The sequence below is a fragment of the Scyliorhinus canicula genome, chromosome 21, assembly GCF_902713615.1.
Source record: "Scyliorhinus canicula chromosome 21, sScyCan1.1, whole genome shotgun sequence".
Lineage (NCBI taxonomy): Eukaryota > Metazoa > Chordata > Chondrichthyes > Carcharhiniformes > Scyliorhinidae > Scyliorhinus > Scyliorhinus canicula.
The window spans coordinates 48,514,587-48,536,294 of record NC_052166.1 but is presented as its reverse complement, the minus strand read 5'-3'; the positions used below and the strand labels follow the sequence as shown (position 1 = coordinate 48,536,294).

Genomic DNA, 21,708 nt, shown 5'->3' with positions numbered 1-21,708 from the left:
GGAAGTGAGGCTTAAGTGGGTCGGCGCAGACTCGATGGGCTGAATGGCCTCCTTCTGCACTGTATGTTCTATGTAATCTATGTAAACCTTGGTGTCCTCGTGCCTCAGTCGCTGAAGGTATGCGCACAGGTACAGCAGGCAGTAAAGAAGGCAAATTGTATGCTGGCCTTCAGAGCAAGAGGATTTGAGGAAAGGAATCGAGATGTTTTACTGCAATTCTACAGGGCATTGGTGAGGCCACACCTGGAGTATTGTGTGCAGTTTTGGTCTCCTTATTTGAGGAAGGCTGTTCTTGTTATGTAGGGAGTGCAGCAAAGGTTTACCAGGCTGATTCCTAGGATGGTGGGACTGTCATGTGAAGAAAGACTAAATCCGTTAGGATTATATTCCTTGGAGTTTAAGAGGTGATCTCCTAGAAATTTACAAAATTCTAACAAAATTAGACAGGGTAGATTCAGAAAGAATGTTCCCGATGGTGGGGAGTCCAGAACTAGGATCATAGTTTGAGGGTGAGGGGTAAACTTTTAAGGACTGAGGTAAGGAAAAATGTCTTCATCAAGAGAGTGGTGAATCTGTGGAATTCGCTACCACAGAAAGTAGCTGAGGCCAAAACATTGTGTAATTTTAGGAAGGAATTAGATCTAGCTCTTGGGGTTAAAAGGGTCAAGGGATATGGGGGAATGCAGGATCAGGGTATTGAACTTGATGATCAGCCGTGATCATAATGCAGGCTTGAAGGCCGAATGGCCTCCCCCTTCTACTTTCTATGTTTCTATGTAAGACATCAAGAGTAAATGGAATCTTTCCCCAAAGCACTTGCTGCAAATACATGACCTAATTTTCATTTTCTGGAAACAGCACAACATGCCAGGAGATCTTAGAGATGCTGTAATTGTGACCATCTTCAAAAGATGTGACAAGCCCAACCGAACTAATGATAGAAGTATTTCCTTCCTGTCAACCACGGGGAAAGTCATTGCAAAAGGCCTCCTTAATCGTTTTCTCCCTGTGGCAGAGCTGCTCCCAGAGATGCAATGTGGATTCCGCCCACTAAGAGGCACAATGGGCATGATCTTAACCCTGTGGCAATGACAAAAGAAATGCAGGGAACAGCACCAGCCCCTGTACAGTGCCTTCTTTGAACTCACATGGGCTTCGGCACTGTCAACTGTGAGGGGCTATGGGGTGTCATCCTCTGCTTCAACTATCCCCAAACATTTGTCACTGTTCTCTGTGCTCCATGATGACATGCATCCATGACCCTGACCAGCAGACCTACCACAGACTAAGATGTGGATTATGTACAACAGGCACATCAAAACCATGGAGAAGTACCATCAACACTGCCTCTGCAAGATCCTGCAAATCCATCATCAGGATAGGTCTGGTGTTCTCATTTAGGCCAGCATCGAAGCATTGACCATGCTCGATCAGCCCCACTGGGTGAGTCACATTATCCACATGCCTGACATGAGACTCCCAAATCAAGCGATCTATCCGGAGCTTTGACACAGCAAGTGACCCCCAGGAGGGCAGAGGAAATGATTCTAGGACACCCTCAAATCTTGAAAAAGTGCAACACCCCACCAATACATTGGAATCCCTGGTCCAAGACCATCTAAAGTGGAGGAATAACATCCGGGAAGGAGTTTCATCACTGAGAGAAAGCCGAAGAAATGCGTCAACAGCAATAGGAGCATGTGGCAACCCATCCACTTACTCCTCCAATCACTGTCTGCCCCACCTGTGACACAGACTGTAGGTCACAGATTGAACACCTCAGTCACCTGAGAACTCATTTTTAGTGTGGAAGTAAGTCATCCTCAACTCAGAGTGACTGCCTAAGAAGAAGGCTTGAAGCCTTCCGTGTGAGATGGAAGCTCTTAATGAAAATAATAATTATTTATGCTTTGTAATTACAGAGCATCAACCAGGTAAGCAAAAAGGTCAAGTAAGAACTGCATAATCGTAATAACATTCAGTTAACATAGTGTGGTGGGTTGTGCCGAGTGTCTTCTTCACTTGTTTGTATATGATCCTCTTCTTGAAAAGCCTAGTTTCCATCAGTCTCTTAACAGACACTTAACATTAGGGATCAGTCTCATGAATCTTCTATGAACGGCATTCACTCCTCATCGTCTCCCCTGTGTTTTGGCAATGAGAACTAAATGCAGAACCTTGTGTAATTTATACAGATAATTTGGTCATGACTTCCTCTGACTTGCAATCTACCATTTTGATTATAAATTCAACATTCTACTTTTTTGTAGCTGTTCCATATTAGTTGGACATGCTGCGCACCAAGTCTTTTGAGATTCCTAGACCCCTTTCAAGTTCCTTCAAGGCAATCTTTTTTTTAAAAAAATAAATAAATTTGGAATATCCTTTTTTTTTCCCAATGAAGGGGCCATTTAGCATGGCCAATCTACCTACCCTACACATCTTTTTGGGTTGTGGGGTGAGAGTGAGACCCTTGAGGAAATTTCAATACCTTCCATGAAATGCATGTCTTGCATATTTTTTCTTCCTATGCACAGCACTTAACATCTGTTGAATTAAACTTCATCAGCCAACTCGCATCTTTGTAGTCTCTCTTAATGGCCAAGATTTCTCAAATTCCTCTGATTTATCTAGCATTTCCCGTTTTCAAATAATCCTCCTTTGAACATTCCTTGCAACTAAATTGATATTTTTTAAATGCCTTTGTGTGTATAGAACCTTGTGATCAGTAGATGCAGGATGGTTCAAAAGACGAAACAGCCTTTCCACATTCAACACTGTTAGTACCCCTCAGGATCTTAAAGGTGTCAATCAAGTCGCACCTTGCTGTTGTAAACTCTAGTGGATACAAACCTAACTGTTATGGGCCAGAGTTTAGAGAACCTCAAAGTGTATCATGGAGTTCACCTGACCCACAACTTTTTTTTAAACCGACAATTTTATTGAGGTATTTTTTGGCATTGTAAACAGTAACAATATACATTAGTGTGCAGGTACCAATTACAAAAATCATAATGCAAATAACAGTACCTCTCTCGCAAATAGACCCGCCTATTCTTTCCCCCCCCCCCACTCTACACTATTCTACCTCCCCCCAACCGTGGTTGCCACCTCCGGGCGAACCCCGATAGTGATCCTCGTAAGGCGAACTTGATTTTTTTCCAAGCCGAGAAAGCTTGCCATGTCCGACAGCCATACTTCGGTCCTTGGGGGCTTTGAGTCCCTCCAGGCCAACAGTATTCGTCGCCGGGCTATCAGGGAAGCAAAGGCCACAACGTCAGCCTCTATCCCCTCCTGGACTCCCGGGTCTTCCGACACCCCAAAAATCGTCACCTCTGGACTCGTTGCCACCCTTGTTTTCAGTACCCGGGATATGACGTCCGCAAATCCCTGCCAGTATCCCCTGAGTTTTGGTCACGCCCAGAACATGTGGACATGGTTCGCTGGTCCTCCCACACATCTAGCACACTTGTCCTCCAGCCCAAAGAATTTGCTCATCCGGGCCACCGTCATGTGGGCCCAGTGAACTACCTTAAACTGAATCAGGCCGAGCCTGGCACATGTTGCGGTTGCATTTACCCTCCTCAGAGCGTCTGCCCATACGCCTCCATCCAACTCCCCACCAAGCTCCTCCTCCCACTTCCTCTGTCCCTGTGTCCTCCGCTCCCATAAGCTCCTTATAAATATCCAAGACTCTCTCCTCTCCTACCTCACCCCTGGAAACTACCCTGTCTTGGATCCTCCTCGGTGGAAGGCGTGGAAAGGACAGGACCTGTCTACGTACGAAATCCTGCACCTGCAAGTACCGAAAGTCATTCCCCCTCGCCAACCCGAACTTCTCCAGCGCCCTCATGTTCGCGAAGCTCCCTTCCAGGAACAAGTTGCCCATCCTTCCCACCTCCGCCACGCTTGGAACCCGCCATCCATCTTCCCCGGGACAAATCGGTGGTTGTCACAAATTGGGGACCAGACCGATGCTCCCACTTCCCCCGCATGCTTCCTCCATTGGCCCCAAATCCGAAAAGCCGCCACCACTATAGGGCTGGTGGAGTACCTGGCCGGCGGGAGCGGCAGGGGAGCCATGACCAGGGCTGCCAAGCTGGTGCCCCTGCACGAAGCAGCCTCCACACGCTCCTAAACCAACCCCGTACCCACCATCCATTTCTTTATCATGGCTATGTTAGCCGCCCAGTAGTGTTGCTGAAGTTCGGCAACGCCAGTCACCCCTCGCTACGGTTCAGTTCCAGCATCCCCCTCTTTACCCGCGCGGACTTCCCCGCCCAAACAAATCCCAGGATGATTTTATTGATTCTTTTAAAGAAGGACCGTGGAATGAAAATAGGGAAACACTGAAAAATAAACAGGAATCTCGGGAGGATCGTCATCTTCACCGTCTGTACTCTCCCCGCTAGTGACAGCGGGAGTGCATTCCACTTCCGAAACTCGCTCCTCATTTGCTCCAACAGCCTAGACAAGTTCAACTTATGCACCTTTCCCAGTCACGCGCCACTTGTATCCGTAAATACCTAAAACTTTTCCCAACCAGCCTAAACAGTAGCTCCCTCTGCCTATTCTCCTGACCCCTCGCCTGCACCACAAACATCTCTCTTTTTGCCATGTTCAACTTGTAGCCCGAAAACCGGCCAAATTCCCCTCGGGTTTCCATAATCCCGTCCACCCCTGCCGCTGGATCCGACACATACAAAAGCAGGTCATCCACGTAGAGCGAGACCTTGTGTTCTCTCTCCCCCCCCCCCCCCCTCCCCCCATACCATTCCCTTCCATCCCCTTGCCGCTCTCAGAGCAATTGCCAACACAAACAGCAGTGGAGAGAGGGGGCATCCCAGTCTTGTCCCGCGGTGTAGTCTAAAATACTCAGATGTCGTCCTGTTTGTCCTTACACTCGCCTCCGGGGCCTGATATAGCAGTCTAACCCAGTCCACAAAGCCTTCTCCAAACCCAAACCGTCCCAACACCTCCCATAAATAGTCCCATTCCACCCGGTCAAAAGCCTTTTCGGCATCCATTGCCTCCACTACCTCCATCTCTCTGCCCTCCGGGGGCATCACAATCACATTGAGTAGCCTTCTTAGATTGGCTGCCAGCTGCCTGCTCTTAACAAACCCCGTTTGGTCCTCCACAATCACGTCCGGTACGCAGTCTTCGATTCTGGTCGCCAGGATCTTGGCCAGCAGTTTAGCGTCCACATTAATCAGGGAGATTGGCCTATAGGACCCACAAGCTTCCGGATCTTTATCCCGTTTTAATATCAGCGAGATGGTGGCTTAATACATGGTTGGGGGTAGCACCCCATTGTCCCTCGCCTCGTTAAACACCCTAACCAGCATTGGCCCCACTATCCTCAAGAACTTTTTGTAGAACTCCACTGGATACCCGTCCAGCCCCGGGGCTTTACCCGACTGCAAGGCCTTCAAGGCTCCCTATTACTTCTTCAGCTCTAATTGGGGCCCCCAGCCCCTCTACCATCCCCCTGCCCACATTTGGGAAGGTCAGCCCATCTAAGAAGCGGCTCATCCCCTCCGGCCCCGTGGGGGGTTCCGAGGTATACAGCTTTCTGTAAAAGTCCCTGAATACCCTGTTCAATCCTGCCGGGTCTCCAACTCGGTTTCCTGCCCCGTCCACTACCGTCACTATTTCCCTGGCCGCCTCCCTCTTCCTAAGTTGCTGTGCAAGCATTCTGCTGGCTTTCTCCCCATACTCATACACCACGCCCCTGGCCTTTCTGAGCTGCTCTACGGCCTTCCCAGGGGATAGCGCCCCCAGCTCCGCCTGCAGTCTCCGTCGTTCCCTAAGTAGCTCTGCCCTCGGAGAGTCCGCATATTCCCTATCCGTCCGTATCTTCTCCTGCACCAGTCTGTCCATCTCTGCCCTATCCGTTCTGTCCCTATGGACTCGGCTTGAGATCAATTCCCCTCTCACCACCAGCGCCTCCCAGAGCACTGCTGCTGAGACTTCCCCAGTATCGTTGACCTGCAGGTAGTTCTGCATGCATTTCCCCACTCTCTCACACACCCTCTCATCTGCCGACAATCCCACCTCTAACCTCCATTGTGGGCGCTGGTAACTTTCTTTGCAGACCTGCAGGTCGACCTAATGTGGAGCATGGTCCGAAATAGTGATCGCCGAGTATTCTGTATCCCTCACCCCCTCCAAAAAGTCCCTACTCATAATAAAGAAGTCAGTACGAGAATAAACCTTGTGAACATGTGAATAGAACTCCTTCCCCGTCAGCCGGCTGATTCTCCAGGGGTCTACCCCCCCATTTGTTCCATGAACCCTCTCAGTTCCCTTGCCATTGCCGGAACCCTGCCCATTCTGGAACACGACCGGTTCAGGTCGGGATCGAGAACTGTATTAAAGTCCCCACCCATAATCAACTTGTGTGAATCCAAGTCGGGGATTTTCCCCAGCAGCCTTTTGATGAAAGCTACATCATCCCAGTTTGGAGCATAAACATTCACTAGGACCACCCTCACCCCCTAAAGCTTGCCCCGGAACATGTGAAATCTACCACCCCCATCCGAAACTCTACTGTCTGCCTCAAATTTAACCCGTTTGTTAATCATGATCGCGATCCCTCTGGTCTTAGCGTCAAGCCGCTAGTGGAAGACCTGGCTAACCCAGCCCTTCCGTAATCTAATCTAGTCCGCCACTTTCAAATGTGTCTCCTGCAGCAACATTACATCCGCCTTCAGAGCCTGTAAGTGTGCAAACACATGTGCCCTCTTGACCGGCCCGTTTAATCCTCTAACATTCCAGGTGATCAGTCTGGTTGGAGGGCACCCTGCCCCACCCCACCCCGATCAGCCACCCCCTGCCCATGTGCCGCGCCTCCCCTGGTCTGCCTCTTGGCAGCTCCCACCCCCGACCTCTTCCCTGTTACCTGGTTCAGTTCCCTCCCTTGTCAGCAGATCCTCCTCTCTCTTCCCCCCCAGCCACAACCCCATGGAACCTAACCCCTGCCCTATGCTGGCTGTATACACACCCCCCACCTCGTTCCTGTTGACTAGCTCAAAGCAGCTAGCCTGGTGGCTCTCAACTCCGGCGCCACCATGTCTCCCACCTATTGTGTCTCCCCAGAACAGCCCTGTTCGAGCAATCGCTCTGGGACCGAAACAGAGAAAACAAACAAAGAACAAAGCTCGCCCCCACAATAGTGCAATTCGGGGCAGTAGGGTAGCATGGTGGTTAGCATAAATGCTTCACAGCTCCAGGGTCCCAGGTTCGATTCCCGGCTGGGTCACTGTCTGTGTGGAGTCTGCACGTCCTCCCCCTGTGTGCGTGGGTTTCCTCCGGGTGCTCCGGTTTCCTCCCACAGTCCAAAGATGTGCGGGTTAGGTGGATTGGCCATGCTAAATTGCCCGTAGTGTCCTAATAAAAGTAAGGTTAAGGGCGGGGGGGGGGGGGGGGGGGGGGGGGGGGGGGGGGGGGGGGGGGTTGTTGGGTTACTGGTATGGGGTGGATACGTGGGTTTGAGTAGGGTGATCATGGCTCGGCACAACATTGAGGGCCGAAGGGCCTGTTCTGTGCTGTAATGTTCTATGTTCTATGTTCTAAACTGTGTAATGAGGTGGGCGCTATCACCCACCCCCCCTCCCGACATTCCCAGAAAAAAAAGAACCCGAACAGCCCCCCAGCACCCAATAACTTAAACTTTAACTATAACTTTGGCTTTAATTTTAAAACTTTCAAACAGGCAAACACAAACACAAGAACACCCCAATTTTAAGTAAAAGAGCATGATGAACGACATCGCTAACACAAAGGGCAATCTGCGAACAAATGCAAACATCCCTTAATACACTCTAACTTGAGTCCATGGGTCCTCAGTTCGGCACCAGTCCATGCCCCTTAGCGAAGTCCATCGCTTCCTCCGGGTCGTCAAAATAATGTTGCTGTTCCCGGTATGTGACCCAAAGCTGCGCCGGGATTAGTAGCCCGAACTTGACCTTTTTAAACAGGATCTCTTTAATTTGTCTGTAGGCTGCCCTACTTCTGGCCATCTCCTGGCTCAGATCCTGGTAGATGCGCAGGACACTGTTGTTCCATGAGCAGCTCTTCGTGCTCTTGGCCCACTGTAGAACCCGCTCCTTGTCCACGAACCTATGGAACCTGACCACCATCGCCCCCCCCCTCGCGGCTGCCTCGCCTGCACTCTGTGTGCCCTGTCCAGCTCCAACGGACGCAGGAAGAAATCATCCCCCACCAGCTTCTGCTGCATGTCTGCCACATATGCCGTGGCATCCACTCCCTCAGCCCCCTCCGGGAGCCCAATGATTCTCAGATTCTGCCGGCGAGACCGGTTTTCCAGGTCCTCCAACCTGTCCATCAGCCTTAATTGTTGCTCCTTCGACTTTCTAATTTCCACGTCCGCTATCGTTTGGTAATCCGCCTGCTCTTCCACTGTCTTCTCCAGTTCCTTGGCCTTCTTATCCTGAGTGTCCAGACTCTGGTCCAGTCGCTCCACCGCTTTCTGGAGCGGTTCCAAATTATCCCGCTTCAGTGCTGCGAAGCTCTCTCTCATGACCTTCAGCATTTTGTCCAGTGCTGTCTGGACCGTCCATTCCATGGTCCGTTCATCGGCCATCTTTCCTCCCACTTGAGCTTCCAAACCACCTTTGTTCAGCCCCTTCTTCGCCTGTTTTCGCTCCCTTCTGCTCCTTCAGTCCATACAACTCTGTATGGATTCAGATCTAGAGTGCTATTGCCTTTCACTCCAGCGCTCAAAAGTTCAAAAAAGTCGGGGGAAAAGGTCTTAAAGTCTGACCGGAGCGAGAGCCACCAAATGCGCGACTTACTCACAGATAGCCGCCACCAGAAGTCCTGACCCACAACTTTTAATAGATTGTGGTATGGGCAGCACACGGCCCACTCTACAGGTGTGGTACAGCAGAAATGAGAAATTATTTTTTAAAAGCAAAACAATGTTTATTCTATGAACTCCAGTTAACCTTTTTAAAACCTACAGTGAACATCTTAGCAGCCATTAATTCAAATACAACCCCCAAAATATATAACACTAAGCTTTCCTTTAAGCTTTCCTTTTAACATTCATAAGACTTTAAAAAAAGAATTTTAACAGAAGAACATCAGGTTAAAGTCACTACTGAAAACATTTATAATTCTGAATTCATCAAATGATCAAGAGATAGTCTTTTCGTAGCAGAGAGATTAACAGTCCACCTGCTCGTCTGGCTTTAGCTCCAACACTGAAAACGAAACTAAGACACACCCTGGAGCAAACAGCCTAAAACGTAAGTAAAAAGCTGACAGACAGCCCAACTTCACCCACTCTCTGACATCACTGCAGTAGTAAAACCCCATTCCTTAAAGGTACTCTCTCGACAGATATTTATATACACACCCATTTATAAACACTCATTTCTAAAAGGTACTCTCACATGACACGCACCTGCAACCTTTCCTCGCAAGACAACCCACCCATTTCAGGTATTAGTCTGGTGAACGTTTTCTGAACTGTTGATAACGCAATTACATATTTCCTTAAATAAGAAGACCAATACTAAAAAGAACAAAGAAAATTACAGCACAGGAACAGGCCCTTCGGCACTCCTAGCCTGCGCTGATCCAGATCCTTTATCTAAACCTGTCGCCTATTTTCCAAGGATCTACTTCCCTCTGTTCCCCGCCCGTTCATATATCTGTCTAGATGCATCTTAAATGATGCTATTGTGCCTGCCTCTACCACCTCCGCTGGCAAAGCGTTCCAGGCACCCACCAACCTCTGCGTAAGAAACATTCCACGCACATCTCCCTTAAACTTTCCCCCGCTCTCCTTGAAATTGTGACCCCTTGTAATTGACACCCCCACTCTTGGGGTGGATAGCAACAAAAAGCTTGTTGCTATCCACCTTGTTCATACGTCTCATAATTTTGTAGACCTCAATCAGGTCCCCCCTCAACCTCCGTCTTTCCAACGAAAACAATCCTAATCTACTCAACCTTTCTTCATAGCTAGCACCCTCCATATCAGGCAACATCCTGGTGAACCTCCTCTGCACCCTCTCTAAAGCATCCACATCCTTCTGGTAATGTGGCGACCAGAACTGCATGCAGTATTCCAAATGTGGCCTGACCAAAGTCCTATACAACTGTAACATGACCTGCTGACTCTTGTACTCAATACCCCGTCCAATGAAGGCAAGCATGCTGTATGCCTTCTTGACCACTCTATCGACCTGCGTTGCCACCTTCAGGGTACAATGGGCCTGAACTCCATGATCTCTCTGTACATCAATTTTCCCCAGGTCTCTTCCATTGACCGTATAGTCCGCTCTTGAATTAGATCTTCCAAAATGCATCACCTCGCATTTGCCTGGATTGAACTCCTTCTGCCATTTCTCTGCCCAACTCTCCAATCTATCTATATTTTGCTGTATTCTCTGACAGTCCTCCTCGCTATCTGCAACTCCACCAATCTTAGTATCATCTGCAAAATTGCTAATCAGACCACCTATACCTTCGTCCAGATCATTTATGTATATCACAAACAACAGTGGCCCGAGCACGGATCCCTGTGGAACACCACTAGTCACCTTTCTCCATTTTGAGACACTCCCTTCCACCATTACTCTCTGTCTCCTGTTGCCCAGCCAGTTCTTTATCCATCTAGCCAGTACATCCTGAACCCCATACGACTTCACTTTTTCCATCAACCTGCCATGGGAAACTTTACCAAACGTCTTACTGAATTCAATGTATATGACATCTACAGCCCTTCCCTCAACAATTAACTTTGTCACTTCCTCAAAGAATTCTATTAGGTTTGTAAGACATGACCTTCCCTGCACAAAACCATGCTGCCTATCACTGATAAGTCTATTTTCTTCAAAATGTGAATAGATCTTATCCCTCAGTATCTTCTCCAACAGTTTGCCTACCAGTGACGTCAAGGTCGCAGGTCTATAATTCCCTGGATTATCCCTGCTACCCTTCTCAAACAAAGGGACAACATTAGCAATTCTCCAGTCCTCCGGGACCTCACCCATGCTCAAGGATGCTGCAAAGATATCTGTTAAGGCCCCAGCTATTTCGTCTTTTGCTTCCCTTAGTCACCTGGGATAGATCCCATCCGCACCTGAGGACTTGTCCACCTTAATGCCTTTTAGAGTACCCAAAACGTCCCCCTTCCTTATGCCGACTTGACCTAGAGTATTTCAACATCCATCCCTAGCCTCAACATCTGTCGTGTCCCCCTCCTTGGTGAATACCGATCCAAAGTACTCATTAAGAATCTCACCCATTTCCTCTGACTCCACTCATAAATTCCCTCTTTTATCTTTGAGTGGGCCAATCCTTTCTCTAGTTACCCTCTTGCCCCTTATATACGAATAAAAGGCTTTGGGATTTTCCTTAACCCTGTTAGCCAAAGATATTTCATGACCCCTTTTAGCCCTCTTTATTGCACGTTTGAGATTTGTCGTACTTTCCCGATATTACTCCAAAGCTTCATCAGTTATAAGTCACCTAGATCTTATGCATGCTTCCTTTTTCATCTTAGCTAGTTTTGCAATTTCACCCGTCATCCATGGTTCCCTAATCTTGCCATTTCTATCCCTCATTTTCACAGGGACATGTCTGTCCTGCACTCTAATCAACCTTCCCTTAAAAGATTCTCACATTTTAAATGTGGATTTACCCTCAAACAGCTACTCTCAATCCACATTCCCTAGCTCCTGCTGAATTTTGTTATACTTGGCCTTTCCCCAATTTAGCACTCTTCCTTTAGGACCACTCTCGTCTTTGTCTATGAGTATTCTAAAACTTACAGAATTGTGATCGCTATTCCCAAAGTAATCACAGACTGAAACTTCAACCACCTGGCCGGGATTATTCCCCAATACCAAGTCCAGTATGGCCCCTTCCCGAGTTGGACTATTTACATACTGCTCTAAAAAACTCTCCTGGATGCTCCTTACAAATTCTGCTCCATCTACGCCTCCAACACTACATGAGTCCCGTTCAATGTTGGGGAAGTTAAAATCTCCCATCACAACCACCCTATTGCTCCTACATTTTTCTATAATCTGTCTACATATTTGTACCTCTACTTCACGCTCGCTTTTGGGAGGTCTGTAGTAAAGTCCCAACAATGTTACTGCACTCTTCCTATTTCTTAGCTCTACCTATGTTGCCTCAGTGCTCGAATCCTCCATCGTGCCCTCCTTAATCACAGCTGTAATATCATCTCTGACCAGTAATGCAACTCCTCCACCCCTTTTACCTCCCTCTCTATCCCTCCTGAAGTATCTATACCCTGGGATATTTAGTTGCCAGTCTTGCCCTTCCTCAACCAAGTCTCAGTAATACCAATAACATCATATTCTCAGGTATTAATCCAAGCCCTAAGTTCATCTGCCTTACCTGCTACACTTCTCGCATTAAAACAAATGCACCTCAGACCATCTGTCCCTTTGCGTTCATCATCTCTTCCCTGTCTACTCTTCCCCTTAGTCACATTGAGTTTATTATCTTGTACCTTCCTGGCTTTAGTTGCTGCCTCTTTACTGACCCCTAACTTCCTAATCAGGTTCCCATCCCCCCTGCCACATTAGTTTAAAACCTCCCCAACAGTGTTAGCAAAAGCACCCCCTAGGACATTGGTTCCAGTCCTGCCCAGGTGTAGACCATCCGATTTGTAATGGTCCCACCACCCCCAGAACCGGTTCCAATGTCCCAAAATTCTGAGACCCCCCCCTCCTGCACCATCTCTCAAGCCACGTATTCATTCTGACTATTCTTGAATTTCTACTCTGACTGTCTCGTGGCACTGGTAGCAATCCTGAGATTACTACCTTTTGAGGTCCTACTTTTTAACTTATGTCCTAACTCCCTAAATTCTGATTGTAGGACCTTATCCCGTTTTTTACCTATATCGTTAGTGCCTATATGCACCACGATAACTGGCTGTTCACCCTCCCCCTTCAGTATGTCCTGCAGCCGATCTGAGACATCCCTGACCCGTGCACCCGGGAGGCAACATACCATTCGTGAGTCTTGTTTTCAACCACAGAAACGCCTGTCTACTCCCCTTACAATTGAATCCCCTATGACTATAGGCCTGCCAGTCTTTTTCCTGCCCTTCTGTGCAGCAGAACCAGCCACGGTGCCATGAGCCTGGCTACTACTGCCTTCCCCTGGTGAGTCATCTCCCCCAACGATATCCAAAACGGTATACCTGTTTTGGAGGGAGATGACCGCAGGGGACACCTGCACTGCCTTCCTTCTCTTTCTCTGCCTTTTGGTCACCCATTCCCTGTCTCCCTCACCAATCCTAATCTGCGGTGTGACCAACTCACTGAACGTTCTATCCACGACCTCCTCAGCATCACGGATGCTCCAAAGTGAGTCTATCTGCAGCTCCAGAGCCGTCATGCGGTCTAACAGGAGCTGCAGCTGTGCACACTTCCTGCACATGAAGGAGTCAGGGGCATCGGCCACGCCCCTGAACTATAATATCAAATAATGAATAAGTGAAAGGAATAAAAATTTTACTTACCAATCACAATACTTACCAATACACGAAGAGTTGAATTTCTCCCAGCTACTGCTAATTGGAGCTTTTTCCTTACCAGACAATCGGGTCACTGCTTTGCTGTGATGTCACACTTTTTTTTTATAAATGTTTTTTTATTGAGTTTTCATATTTTATATATGACAAATTACAAGTTATTAGAGAGAGAGAAAAAAAAAGGAAAACACAAAAATTTAACATGAATATTTACAGGTAAGCATCTTCATAACAATAATTGTGGCCGCCCCCTTTAGCCAGCATACATATTTTACATTCCCCAATATGGCCGAGGCACATGTTTATAGGCATTTATTTATAGTTTGGTTTTGGGCCTTGGCTTGCCATCAAACCCCCATACCGAGCCCGTAGCCCCCCCCCCCCCCGGCTACCTTCCCCCGATTCCCGTCCATTTTCCCCTGGTTCTTGGCCACCCGACTATTCTTCCTCATGTACGTTGGCCACAAACAGGTCCCGGAACAGTTGCATGAATGGCTCCCACGTTCTGTGGAAGCCGTCGTCCGACCCTCGGATGGCGAATTTGATTTTCTCCATTTGGAGAGATTCCGAGAGGTCGGACAGCCAGTCTGCAGCTCTGGGTGGTGCTGCTGACCGCCAGCCAAACAGGATTCTACGGCGGGCAATCAGGGAGGCAAAGGCAAGGGCGTCCGCCCTCCTCCCCAGGATTAGATCTGGCTGGTCTGAAACCCCGAAGACCGCCACTATCAGGCATGGCTCCACCCTCACCCCCACCACTTTGGACATAGCCTCGAAGAAGGCTGTCCAGTACTCCACAAGTCTGGGGCAAGACCAGAACATGTGGGCGTGGTTGGCCGGGCCTCTCTGGCACCGCTCACATTTGTCCTCCACCTCCGGGAAGAACCTACTCATACGGTTTCTCGTTAAGTGGGCTCTATGTACCACTTTTAGTTGCGTCAGGCTGAGCCTTGCGCACGTGGAGGTGGAGTTGACCCTATGCAGTGCTTCGCTCCAGAGTCCCCACCCTATCTCCATCCCCAGGTCGTCCTCCCATTTCCTTCTTGTTGCGTCCAGTACGGTGTCGTCCCTATCTACCAGTCGGCCATACATGTCACTACAGTTCCCTTTCTCTAGGATACTTGCGTCCAGTAGGTCTTCCAGTAGTGTCTGTCGTGGCGGTTGTGGGTACGTCCTTGTCTCCTTTCGTAGGAAGTTTTTGAGCTGCAGGTACCGTAGCTCGTTCCCCCCAGCTAGCTGAAATTTCTCTGTCAGTTCGTCCAGTGTTGCGATCCTGTCGCTGTGATGTCACTCTTCAAGGTAAGTTTTTAAAGAGGTAAACTTACCTTTCCGACAGACCCCTGGCCACTGTCCCCGCCGAAAATCTGAAGGCCGCTTCTCCGGCAGCTGTGTCCCCGCCGCTCTCCTCGCGCTCTTTCACTGTGTCCCCGCCGCTCTCCTCATGCTCTTTCACTGTGTCCCTGCCGCTCTCCTCGCTCTCACTGTGTCTCTGCCGCTGTCCTCGCGCTCTTTCACTGTGTCCCTGCTGCTCTCCTCGCGCTCTTTCACTGTGTCCCTGCCGCTCTCCTCGCTCTCACTGTGTCCCCGCTGCTCTCCTCGCGCTCTTTCACTGTGTCCCCGCTGCTCTCCTCGCGCTCTTTCACTGTCAGTACTGTATAAAGTATACCAGATAAGGTCTCACAAATGCCATGGGCAACCTCCCTACTTTTTATTTGTTACTCAATTCATGATAACATTCTATTAGCTGTCCTATCTACTTGCTGTACCTGTATACCAGTCTTTTGTGATTAATGCACTGGGGCTCTGAACCTCAGAGCTCAGCAACCTCTCACCATTTAGATAATATTTTTTATTCCCTGCCAAAATGGACAGTTTCACATTTTCCCACATTATACTTTCACTTTTATCCACGCACTATATCCTTTGTAGCCTCCGTATATTCTCTTCACAATTTGCTTTCCTACCTATCTTTGTGTTGTCAGCAAATTTAGCAACTATACCTTCAGCCAAATCATTTATATAAATTGTAAATAGTTGAGGCCCCAGCACTGATCCCTGTGGCACACCACTCATTACATCCTACCAACTAGAAAAAGACCCATTTATGCCAACTGTTTTCTGTTCCCTAGCCAGTCTTCAATCCATGCCAATATGCAACCCCCTGCAGCGTGAGTTTTTATTTTACGCAATAACCTTTGATGTGCCACCATATCAGATGTCTTCTAGAAATCGAAGTACGGCATATCCCCGGTTCCCCTTCATCCCCCAGCACAGGTGACTCCTTCGAAGAACTCCAATAAATTGGTTAAATATGATTTCCATTTCACAAAACCATGTTGACTCTGCCTGATTGTCTTGAATTATATAACATCTTTAGCAATGGCTTCTAACGTTTTTCCTGACAGATGTTAGGCTGACTGGTCTATAGTTTCCTGCTTTCTGTCTCCCTTCATTTTTGAATAAAGGAGTTACATTTGCTATCTTCCAATACATTATTAATTTCCCCAGGTAGCAATGAGTAAAATAATGTATTATAGTTTAGATGGGCGTGTCTGTGATTACTAATCCATATGAAAAATAAAGTAGTTTGCCCTGCAGTAAAGATATAACTGAGTTAGCAATATATTTGTAAATAGTTTTAGTTATTACCATCCTTTTTCCAAGTAAAAATGAAAACAAATATATAGCTGATGCAAATCTTTACAACCAAGTTCCTGCATTCCAATAAGATAATGTACACCTTAATTTTCTGGCCTTCTAGTTTTTACATATTATAATTTTGTCAATTTTATACATCACTGATCTTCAATATTGTTAGATAATACCATGTCAAATTATTAACGGCAAGATAAACATTATGATTTGAAACTTAAATTATGAGCACAAAATGCAGTGTATATTTGTGGTAGAATTTCATGCTTTTGTGCCACCTGGTCACACAGTGATTGCACACTTTCCGATTGTGTGTATTGTCACAACTCGACAAAGGCATTTTCTCATTTTGTCCTCATTGCATTTTATGGATTAATAAATTGAATTTATACTTTACTGTACCTGAATACTGTCTTGCCATATGGGGAACACTGGTATAAGTATTCCTTTAGCAGTGGGCAGCGTTGCAGTTTTGCAAACTTCTAACTTTGGACTTCATTAAAAATTCTCTGGATATTAAAAATAATTGCCGGGGTTCTCCATCCTCCTCTGCGAAGATCGGGAATCCCAAACGGGCGGAGAATCCCGAGTCAGCCAAAAAACTGGATTGGTGCCAGGTGGGAGGGCAAACAGCTGATATGCATTCATGAAAATTTGCTTAACAGGCTGAAAGGTTGAATCCTTTTCCATCTCATCCCCCCCCCCCCCCCCCCCCCCCCCCCCGGACTATGCTTTGATCACTACTTCAGTTACTTGATCTGCTCTATGATTGAGTAATGTGATGCAAGTTCTTCAAATTAGATGAAGACTTGTTTTATAAGACCTTTTCTTTTATACATCAGTTTGAAAATTGTGCAGATTTCTTTGGTTACAGGTGACTTTCTACTTCTGAAATTGGGAACTTAATTCTAAGTATGCCATAAACCATTGTGTCAACCCAGTATTTGCATTTGATGAGCTACCGACCAAGACATTCTTGTCATACTGATGACACTGTTGATAGGAGGTTCAATGAAGCAGGTTCAATGATTGGGGGTTACCCTTATCCCAAGTGAACTATATATCCTCATTGTAGAGTTATTTATGATCTCGTGGCCATGTTGAAGATTGGTCACCCTAAAAAATAATTGTCATGTTTGTGTTGAGTTTATGTTTCTAAAATGATAAATAACTTGAGAAGCTCATTTTCAAAAATGTCATCAATTTATTATATACAAACATTGCAAAAAGCATGAGAATGTCATTTAAGATCTTTTCAGCACCTAGATTTGTTGGCACTTGAATCCAGTGAAGAGTATATCAGCTAATTGGAGATAAATTATGAAGAGCTATTAAATAATGCTAATGAGTGTATGACATAGATTTCATGGAGAGAAAATATTTGCTAATTAGGTTAGTCTTATCTGGTGGCAAAATACTACTCTAATTGTCCGGTTGCCCAGTTTGCATGTTCAGACACTCCTTGATGTATTATTCAAATGTCATTTGGATGTTGGTTAGTAGACAAACTGATAGGCCTGAAATGTTGTCACTATATAGTAGAAGACCAAATGAATTTCAAGATATTCAAAAGTTTCTATGATATTTATAAAATAAATGTTATTGGCAGTTATTTCTGTGAAGTTCTCTGCAACTCTGGATTGTATCTGTCGCACTTAAAGTGACTTCAATACTCCTAATGGAATAACAACAGTCTGTGCAATATCCTCTTGTGTACATTTGTGCCAGTGCCTATTTTATATGTTACATTTTATTTTGAGTATAATTTTGTGCATGGGGGTACATAACTTTATTATTACAGAATTGCGTTCCCTCTTTCTCAACTGCAACTTCCTCATTATCCAGCAGCTTCTGCCACTGTGCCATCAGTCAGAACATTCAAAGTCCGACTTCTGGCTGAAGTGTGTCTCATCAGTCAGCACGCTTCTATAAAGCTTGTGTTCTGGTTCCCTTCAGTACTCTTGCGTGCTCACAGAATGTAACTGTTTATTAGTCTTGAAAATAAGATTCTAACTAACTATTAAATATGAACCTAGTCTATTTTTGAAGTCTTCTCTTCATGGTTTACTGGATTAAATATTTAAAAATACTCTGGCCCTGCTGAACGTTGTGCTTTCTTATTATTGCAGTCTTTCAGTTCAGAACTGTGAGGCATGATGCAGTTTGCTTGGACAAGAATGGGAATAACGCCAGGGGATATGTTGGCAAAAATACTAGTTGCATAGTGTGTTTTCTTTTGCTTTCTGCCAAAGTCTGCGCTTTGCTTACAAACATTAGTGTGAGGCTAATGTATTAAGATGGAAGCTACTGAATGTTATATTTATTTATTTTAAGTAATCTTTTTAAAAATAAATTTAGTTTGTTTTATATTTAAAAACAAAGCATTTTCTGGTATTTGTTTTGCTGCACAATGCACTTTCTTGCCCAATCAGGCTTTACTTCGTCAGCAGGAGGTTACTGCAGCCAGACCTCGACCACTGCAGTTATTTTGACCATTTGTCGATTCAACTTTTTCTTATATGCCTGCTATTTCTTTACTGCAGTGAAAATGTGGATGTCTACTGCCTTCATATTGCTGAGGACGATGGGGAAGTTGACGGAGATTTTCCACCATTAGATTCAAATGAGCCTATTCACAAGTTCGGCTTCAGTACATTGGCACTAGTTGAGAAGTACTCGCCGCCTGGGCTGGCAACGAAACAGTCTCTCTTTGTTCGGATGTAAGTTTTTAAAAAACGTTATCTGTCTCAATTTGGACTTGTCCTTCATTTTGTCCTATTGTATTTTGTTGACAACATATTACAGTACGCAAATCTATTTTAATAGGTTTGATAAGTTGAACAAGTTGACTGTTCTACCATGTGGAAAAGTTTGTTTTTAGATATAACACTGATTAATAGAATATACTTTTTCTCAGCTGTGCAAATTTCCTAACTTAATCAAAATAAGCTAATGTAAAAACACCAACACAGAATGCCGTATATTTTTTTAAACCAAATAATCTAGGGTTGACATTTCATATAAGACTGATGTGTGTTATTTTGCTATGAATCATAATCACATAGGTTTCCTTTGCAGCATTTATTTTTGCCATTTTTGTTACTTCCTGAAATACTGCAGAATCATCTTAAGGATCTCTGCAGTTCATGTTCAATGATCAGCAAACAATTGTACAAATATCTATGGTCATGGCTTAAATATTTTAAAATGATCCTTTTGATTTGATTCTCCAATTGCAATCTCAAAACTGAAAGCAGCATTTGCTACATTTGAATATAATTGTCCACATTTTTGGTAATTACATAAACGCATGACCTAAGTATCGCTGCCAGTTTTAATGTTTCAAAGCGTCTTTGGAATACATTGGTTAGAACTACACTGTTAACATTACGCATGTAGTAAGAAACTGCAGTACTACTGGCAAGTTAAATAAATTGGCAAAGTAAGAGTAACAGATACTCGCAAAATAACTCCGCTATATAATTAACCCTCTGCTGACATAAATGTATTGTTAGGATTGAACAAAATGTACTCTAGGTTATATTCGCTCCGTTCAGTTAGTGCTGCTCTTTGTCCTTACCCATGTGATATTCTGCGAAAGAAAAATCTGAAATTAATATAACAATACAAATGTCAACATGTTCATACAATTTCCTGTTTACACTTTAACTAGAACTTAATAGTACACTGATCACATTCTGACATGCTGATGGTAGTGTTAATTATGCTTGTTGATTTTTAATACTGATTTATTTTGCCTTTGAGCATAAAGTAGTCACGGTAAACAAATTTGTTGAGTAAAATCCTTTGAGAGCAGGGGAACTATTTGTATCCATGGCTAACTTTTATCTGCATTTTTTGTATAGGGATATTGAGCACATTTAGGGTACTCAAAACCTGCAAAACATTAGACACAAACTATATAGAGTTAGTTTAAAAAGAGGAAACGAGGAAAATTATGTTGAAACTTCAACAAAATAATTTTTTAATGATATAACCTGGAAGGCTAGGTAAATCCCAGTATAGCATTAATAATGTTGAAAATAGCAGTTGTACGTTTGTTTGCAACTAAATTCCATGCTTCAAGATGAATGTCCCAATTTATTTACTTAAAAACCTTGGGATTAACTAAACATACCTTGCTGAAATACTTTTTAGCTTCATAAGTGTTATTGGTCTTTGCTTTCTTTTAGAAATTAGATACTGCAGCTGTAAATCTTTTTCTGAGTCAAAGTGCTTTGTTATTGCCTTTTTCTGTGTATGGTATTTGATCTGGCTGCATGCCCACTGCAGACCTTGCCCTTTACATTTTTAGAGTATTACAATAGTTTGTTATTCTAAATCCAGATTTTTGTTCCAGTCAGATATTTAACATTTGGACTTAACATAGATTTAGTACAAGTAAAACTGACATGGTTTCCTTTTTGGCAGGGGCTTCTGTCTGGAAAAAGAACTTTTGTTCAGATTGTGACATTTATAGGAATTTGGTCATAACGTGCAGATGCATTTGTACTATTCTTTTGAAATGACAAATAGTCTAGTCTTTTTGATCTTTAATTTGAAATTAAGATACAAAAATAAAGAAGATTAATTTAAAGTATGGCAAAAAACCATATCTGGAAATGTGAATGCAATGCTTTCAATCTTAACTGTAGCAGTGGGATCAAAACTTGTAGAGAACATTGTTTAATCCATGATTGGCTAAGCAACACTGTAACAATCGCTCACACTTTCCTGACAGTATTTCATTGCTATAAAGCAGATGAAACCTCAGAAAATATCATCAGAGTTGTACTGACAAAATTTGTGTGCGTATGAATCTTATGCCTCGAAAGGATGTGAGGTACATCTAGCTTTTCTAAACTTGCAGTTTTCGGAATGAAGTTCACAAGCATCCCCCTTTTCTTTTCAAGTCTGCATGTTCTATATTTATACTACAGTTAAATATATACACCATGAATCTGATTCTTTTATTAAAGTCTTGTATGACAAGAATAAGGCTCAGAAACTGCATACTCAATTCAATTAGCCAATTTATTTTTGTTTTCACCATGTTTTTCTGGAAAAGAAAATACTATTATACTAAAATAATCCGACTAATTTGGCTGTAGTTCCAGTCTACTTTCAGCATTGTAGAGGGGAACTGACAGAAAATTGCCTCATCTGTAGTTTGAAACTAAGTAGGGAACATGGGGGAAGAGGATATCTGTGAAATTGTGAGTCTTTTGAAGAGATTTTTTGGGTAGTAAATCATATTAATGATTGCCTGATTCTTGGAAAGCATTGTGATCAGGCACAAGAGAAAGTTGTTGCTTAATGTACAATCCAGGAATTGAAGGGTTTCACTTTTACAATTTTTGGAATGCTATGTTAGTAAATAAATTTTGCATGAGCATGATGGGAAATATTTCTTCCTTTTTGAGGGAGAATTACAACCCTGATTTGTGTGTGCACCTACCTCATCATTTAGAGCTCATCAGGTCTAATGAATAGTTTCATTGTGACAA

The 21,708-nt window shown here is 44.7% G+C and overlaps 1 protein-coding gene across 6 annotated transcripts in view; it reads left to right on the top strand.

The window, feature by feature from the left end:
- The window catches only part of mapkap1 (MAPK associated protein 1), a 371,223-nt gene that overhangs the window by 179,784 nt on the left and 169,731 nt on the right, over window positions 1-21,708 (top strand). For all 6 annotated transcript variants that reach the window (XM_038782195.1, XM_038782200.1, XM_038782197.1 and 3 more), the window contains one exon: window positions 18,745-18,921. In XM_038782195.1, the coding sequence (XP_038638123.1) occupies window positions 18,745-18,921 (177 nt within the window). The remainder of the gene's footprint in view (window positions 1-18,744; window positions 18,922-21,708) is intronic.